Raw genomic sequence first — 6643 nt, 5'->3', positions numbered from 1 at the left:
TTCCCCGAAAGCATACATTTATACACTCACGATTCAATAGATCCATTTTCACAAGAGAGTTAGTTTTGATTGCAAGAAAGCAGAGAATATTTATGCACTCATTCATTCTACAAGAACTTCTCTATGCAGGTAGTTAATGTCGACTCTGGAACAGCACCGATGACTGCTTCTTTCTTCTCCCCGCTCTTAAATATTATGACAGTCGGTATGCTTCGGATACCGTATTGTGTAGCAATCGAAGGGCTCTCATCAGTGTTGACTTTATAGCAGTTGAGCTTTCCGGCATACTGCTTAGCCAGCTTGTCAATGACAGGGTGGATTATGCGGCATGGCCCACACCACGGCGCCCAAAACTCTACCAAGACGGGCAAATCGGAATCGAGTACAAGAGACTTCCAAGTTGGATCTGTAACAGCTGGCACTGCATTTTCCAAGAGAAAAAAATAAAATTGATGTCATTACGGAAACAAAACCTGTAGAACTACTCAAATCAACATCATTTGCAAAAAGGTTTCAGAAAACTTGTTTAGGAAAATGTTTAAGCTCCAATAAATACTTTCGAGCACCAGCATATAGAAAAATGAATTTGCTTAACACACGATAAACATTTCGTACATGCCACTGACAGCAGTTGTCTTCATTATATTCTGAAGTTAACCTGTAATACATTCCTATTTCTCCTACATTAGAACTCTCGAGTTTCATCTAATCTTTGCTTCTACTCTTGCTCCAGATTCACAAATGATGTGATTTAAGGCATCATTGAGACACTCTCACGCTAAAAAATTCCGCATAAAGTTAAAAACAAATTATTGAAATTATTAAAACTGCACCATTAAAATTTTGAAGTATAAACCATCGTTTTCCATTATACATTTTCAAAGGCCCACGAAAACAGGGATGAAGCCAAGATTTCCGGATTTGGGGGAATATTGGATATTAAGAATAGGATAAAAGTTTGATGGGAGAAATTGGAATAATTCGATTATTTAAAGATGAAATTTTATTAATGATAAAAAGTAGAATCCTAAAAAATTGAGGGCCACCCACCTGCAACAAAATCAAACACACAGCATTCGGAAGCCATTGAACCACAAGAGTGAAAATGGCGTTCATGTAGGCAGTAGCAACAAACTAAAGGAGATACCAGATACCATCATTGAATAGGAAGTTGTTAATACAAAGAAATTCCAATCGAGCACTTCTAACTATTCATTTCGTCTTGAAGAAAGAGGATGAAGCTTTACTGCTAGAGAATCTGTCCATGATAAGAAAGAAATGACATCTTTTTATTGAACTGATTCTACGTGTATATAAATAAAGTGCATCGTTTCCCCATTCTATTGCTTGATTTACGTAGCCAACGGACCAATCAACTCCACTTACATTGCCTAGTAAGTTTTAACCTACATTTGCAACACTTTCAGATACTAAATAATTAAATTAAAAAGTCACATTTGTACCAAGTAAGCATTAGAAACACCATCAATAATTAGTCAACCAACGAACGAACGATATATGTTAACACTCCATAAAGCAAAACCAGTACTAACTTCATTACGATTTACGACCTCGGAAAGCAGCAATTTTTTTTTCCAGAGGCTTTGAGAAAAGGCTTCAATTATAAACCTAATTTAACTGAAACACGAGATTCATCGCTCTTCCATCACATCTCAGCCAAAAACAACACAAATCGAAACGCTTTCGTGCATAACTACTGAAATTGAGCATAATTGAAATACATAACGCCAAAATCAAGGTTCGATAAACAACACGGAAAAAAAAAAATCAGCAGGAAGTAGAGAGAGAAAGAGAGAGAGTAAATCGGAACCTTCAACAGCGGTTTCTTGTGCCTCGCAGACGATACGACTACCACGGCGGTCGATTCGGGATCTAGAAATCACCGAAGAAGAAGAGCGGACAGGCTGGATCTTAAGACCTCTGAAATCGGAGAACCTGACGGAGCTCCGGCGAGAAACGGAGGATCCAGCGACCGCTCCCAAAGAAGCCGAAGGAAGAGCGGAGGCGCGTGGGATAGACAGGGTTTCCAGCACAGCAGCAACCATGGTGGAAAACTGTGTGTGTGCGCGCGTGGGTGGAGGGTATTGTTGTGGATAATAAAATGGAAAATGAAGTGCTATAGAGTGTGCGTGGTAGATTTAAAGTCTGTTTGGTTATGTTGTCGGATTTATTTTTTACCGGTGATGAATGGATGATGGGTTTGTTACAAAGATCACGTGCCGCTCACGTTGCACTTACTCATTTTGGAAATTTTGGGCCTGGGCTTTAGTAGTGTCTGGCCCAATATACCTGTTTTTATTAATTATAAAATAAAAACGTTATAATGTATTTTTCTACTTCCGTTTATATGATAATTTTTTTTTTCTTTTCATTTTGCTACAAAAATGTATGAATAAATGGTTATTGGGTAGGGATGGAAATTGAGATAGAATTTTCGAATTCTGCCGGTTTCGATTCTGAAAATATACGAATTGTGAACTGTATTTTTCATTCCAGTTTCCGCAGTTTCAATTTTCGATTCTTCCGAATTTATTTGGAACGAAATTCGAATAGTATATAAAAGTACCGGAAATTTCAATTTCCGAACCAATTTTAGTTCCGAATATTTATATGATTTTTCGAAATATATAATGTAGTTTTATGATGTATTTTGTAATTCCATAATAAAACTTTTGTTTTATTTTAAAACCTTATAACAAATTGGTATAAGAAATTTTATGTTTCATTTTTTCTTATAAGAAACTATATGTTTTTTTTGTTCCTACATGTATTTTTATTTATTACGATTTATCGAATGCTCTGTTGGACTTTCTTGCATTTTGCGCAAAAAAACGAAAAAGATAGAAAAAGATTGTGAAAATTTACATTATGTCTGAATTTAGAACAAGAGCTTATAAACTAATGTAATTTCCGAAATTCCGCCGATTCTAACGCATTCTGAAAACGGAATGAACTTTTTGCATTCCGATTTTATTTGGAACTGAAATTGGAACCCATTTTTATCTTTCGAAAAAAATTGGAAATTTTGCGAAGAAACCATTTCTGATTCATTCCGTCCGATGTCCACTTCTATTAGAATGTTTGTTGAATGATCATCTCAACCAAAGACTTAAGAATATTTGAAATGAGTGACGGTGAGATTCGAACTCTGGACCTTTTATTTGGTATGACTTTGATACCATATTGCACTTCAACCAAAAACTTAACATATTAACGAAATGTATCATTTAATATTAATATCTCCAAAATAGTTTTTGATCAAGAACAATTTCGAACATTTAGCGAATGCCAAAAAGTGAAAATCTATGGAGGAAACATATTAAACATTTATTTAGAGATGAATCAAATTCGTTTTCGGCATGGGTGGAGAGGATCCATGTACATTGTTGGCGCATATCGAAGGTCGTCACGCTCGTTTTGGGCATCAATCAACGTTAAATTATGTTAATCACATCATTTGACCTCAAATTTAGCTTATTTAAGTTGAATAAGAAAAAAATAACTCAAACGGCTACAACTTTAATAATTTGGGATTTGTCGATTTCACACCAAAATACCGGTTGTAATCTTATTTGAAAAGTAACCAACATGACAATTTCAAATTTGATTTATGAAGTTGATTAATACAAACTTTTCAACAACTGATACCACAATTTAAGCGGATCGTCTGATTTTGACATGAGTTTTGAATCATAAAGTTTATCATAACATGTTTTATTATATTACACCTCTTCAATAAGTATATATATTATATAGCAGTAGACTTTGCGACTTGCATTATATTAGATTATTAGATTTATAATAAATAAATAAAATAAAAAATAAAAATTGTGGACCTTACTTAGCCTTAAAAGACAATGTCATTTTTGTAATTAATAATGTTTTGTATTATCCGCCTCCATTTTTTTTCTCTCTTACTCCTTTTTGGACAAATAGTCAGTCAAAATTCAAAAGCTGTAGCCTTCCCTCGTCCAACCACTCCCACTTCTCTCTCTATACTTCTCTCTCTCTCTCTCTCTCTCTCTCTCTCTCTCTCTCTCTCTCTATATATATATATATATATATGTATGCAGAGAGAGAAAGTATAGTAGTACATTTGAACACACAAACACACACATTTCGCATTCACGTTGAATTGAAAATTCTATTTTTTCTCATACAGTCAAAACTTTCAACTCTTACTCCTTTTGTTCGTCGTCGTCTTCTGCAAAAAAACCCCCAAAGATCAGAGTGCATGATTCCAATGGCGGAAATTAATAATCACTCCAAAAAGAAGCAGATAATCACGACGGTCATGCAAACTCATCACCACCACCACCACCACCACCACCAAGGCCAATATTCTTCCCGGCGAAAACCTCTCTCCGTCGTCAAAACCGAATCCGGCAACACTAACAACAACCGCTCCGATCATCGGAGCAGATCTCGTCTTCTGGAAGAAGAAGAAATTAAGCTAGCCGCCTTGGCAATTAGCTTCAACATACGTCTGAGATCCGCCGACATGCCCTCCGCCATGCAGGAGCGCGCCATCCGCCACACCCGCGCTCTCCTCGACGCCGCCGCCCCCTCCCGTCGCCCCAACCCCACCCTCCTCGCCCGCTCCCTCAAAAAGGTACCTTCCCGCCACTATATATATATATATGAGTTTATTGCATTTACTACCCCTGTGAAATTCGTAACTGCATGATTCCCCCCTGTCATAAAAAAATTAGCAAATACCCCCCTATACTTATTAGTCAAAGGCGAAAACCCCCCTTGGAGCTGATCGTGCGGCTCACTCGCCGTGTTTGCGATTTTTTCTTCCCTTTTGCTTATGAAAGGACAAAACTACCCCGTGGATATTTGCAAATAAAAAATACAGACCTTAAAAATATAATTTTTAAAGGTAAGGAACTAAATTGAATTTTTAAAATAAATGCAGGGGTTAAATTACAATTTTCCAGAACTTAATTAAAATCCTAAACCTATCCCCTATTTTATTTCCTCGTTTACTCTTCTTCCTCTCCAAAATTTCTGGAAATTTCTGGACCTGAACGGCAAGGATTTAGGAAGGTCGAGGAGAGAGAGGGGTTGAGTAATGTTTGTGGTTGTGGGCGGTTGAATTGGGGTGGTTGTGGGCGGCGGATTTGCAGAAGGCGGTGCTCCGTTTGTATCGGTACTCTGAGAAATTGTCCCGGTCGGACGGCGGACAGATGAAGCGGAGGTGGTGGCTGAGTTGGGCAGCGCAGGGGAAGTGACGAGGCGGGCGGCGAAGCGGAGGTGGTGGCTGAGTTGGGCGGCGCGGGGAAGTGACGAGGCGGGCGGTGAAGCGGAGGTGGTGGCTGAGTTGGACGGTGCGGGGAAGTGACGAGGTGGGCGGCGAAGCGGAGGTGGTGGCTGAGTTGGGCGGCGAAGTGGAGGTGGTGGCTGAGTTGGGCGGCTAGTTCGGAGTTTTTTGAGTTGTCCGGCAATGGTGATTTTAGGTGTGGTGTAGGAGAGGGCTTTTTTGAAAGTGCAAAGGACTGAAATGAAAATTAAAAACTTCATTTTTTCTTTTCCTTTTTATATATTTATATTTAATAATATTTTGTGTATTGTATTTGTTTAAAATAGAAATAAAAATTAAGATTTAATTAAATATAATAAAAAAATTCGGAAACTTGTAATATAACAAACTTACTCAGGGTATTTTGGTCCTTTCACATCTGGTCAATGGAAATAAAGTAAATGGGTCGAATGTGCATTCTAGAAGTAAGCATAGGGGGGTATTTGCTAATTTTTTTATGACCGGGGGGAATCGTGCAGTTGCGAATTTCACAGGGGTAGTAAATGCAATAAACTCATATATATATATATATATATATATATATATATATATACATATATATATATATATATATATACACACACATAATTTTTTATGAGAGTTTATTGATTGGTGGGATGGTTGTTAGGAATTTGACTCGGTGTATGGGTCGGCGTGGCACTGCGTGGCGGGGAAGAGTTTCGGATCGTTCGTGACTCACTCGCCGGGTGGGTTCCTCTATTTCTCGGTCGACTCGTTCTCATTTCTTCTTTTCAAGACTGAGGTCCACGTCATCGCTCAACCATCACCAAAAACTTAGATTATTGATGATTCATCTTTACTATTGTTTTACATATATGAAAGCCTGTGTTATTTTTTTTTTCCTCTGACAAGAAATTATTTTTCTTCTAGAAGAACGATCATTGTTGACTGATGTGCTTTTTGGAGATTCATATAATTTTGAGCTGCATGCCTGGTGATTTTTTTTTCCATTTATTGCATTATTTGTAATAATTAATATTCAAATTTTCAAAATCATCTTTTATATATATATATATATTTCTTAGAACTATTAGAAAATAATTATCAGAAGAAAGTGGAACACGTGGAAAAAGGGTCTCTTCTTGTTCTTGTTTTCTATTTTGTGGGAGTGTGTATATATGCAGATAGCAAATTGGGATTCTTCAATGGAACTGGAAGAGAGAGAGAGAGAGAGAGAGAGAGAGAGAGAGAGAGAGAGACCTGTTTAGAACTTTTGATGGTGGTCCCCCTTTGAGGCTGAAGAAGACAAAATTATGAGCCTTCCTTCTGCAGAAGAGTTCAATTTTGAAATCAAAA

The 6643-nt window shown here is 37.3% G+C and overlaps 2 protein-coding genes across 2 annotated transcripts; one reads left to right on the top strand and one right to left on the bottom strand.

Moving 5' to 3' along the window:
• LOC105967647 (uncharacterized) lies at positions 1–2197 on the bottom strand. The gene is made up of 2 exons (XM_012992262.2): positions 1832–2197; positions 1–421 (listed from the first exon to the last, which is right to left on the bottom strand). Exons 1-2 carry the CDS (start codon positions 2064–2066, stop codon positions 108–110), a joined length of 549 nt encoding a protein of 182 aa, XP_012847716.2. The 5' UTR covers positions 2067–2197; the 3' UTR covers positions 1–107.
• A 1730-nt stretch (positions 2198–3927) lies between these two features.
• LOC105968374 (uncharacterized) lies at positions 3928–6352 on the top strand. Its single transcript, XM_012993005.2, has 2 exons — positions 3928–4633; positions 5955–6352. The coding sequence occupies exons 1-2, from the start codon at positions 4085–4087 to the stop codon at positions 6123–6125; spliced, it is 720 nt and encodes a 239-aa protein (XP_012848459.2). The 5' UTR covers positions 3928–4084; the 3' UTR covers positions 6126–6352.
• The last annotated feature ends 291 nt before the right edge of the window (positions 6353–6643 follow it).

Source organism: Erythranthe guttata, chromosome 13 (assembly GCF_056151865.1).
Source record: "Erythranthe guttata isolate IM_541 chromosome 13, IM_541, whole genome shotgun sequence".
In the NCBI taxonomy this organism is placed as follows: Eukaryota; Viridiplantae; Streptophyta; class Magnoliopsida; order Lamiales; family Phrymaceae; genus Erythranthe; species Erythranthe guttata.
The sequence above is the reverse complement of the archived record's forward strand: the minus strand, read 5'-3'. Positions and strand labels throughout refer to the sequence as shown.

Coding starts and splice junctions, on each gene's coding strand:
- LOC105968374 (XM_012993005.2), top strand. CDS start 4,085: ATGTATGCAGAGAGAGAAAGTATAGTAGTACATTTGAACACACAAACA. Junction 4,634..5,954: donor TCGCCCGCTCCCTCAAAAAG/GTACCTTCCCGC, acceptor GATGGTTGTTAG/GAATTTGACTCGGTGTATGG.
- LOC105967647 (XM_012992262.2), bottom strand. CDS start 2,066: ATGGTTGCTGCTGTGCTGGAAACCCTGTCTATCCCACGCGCCTCCGCT. Junction 422..1,831: donor ACAAGAAACCGCTGTTGAAG/GTTCCGATTTAC, acceptor TGGAAAATGCAG/TGCCAGCTGTTACAGATCCA.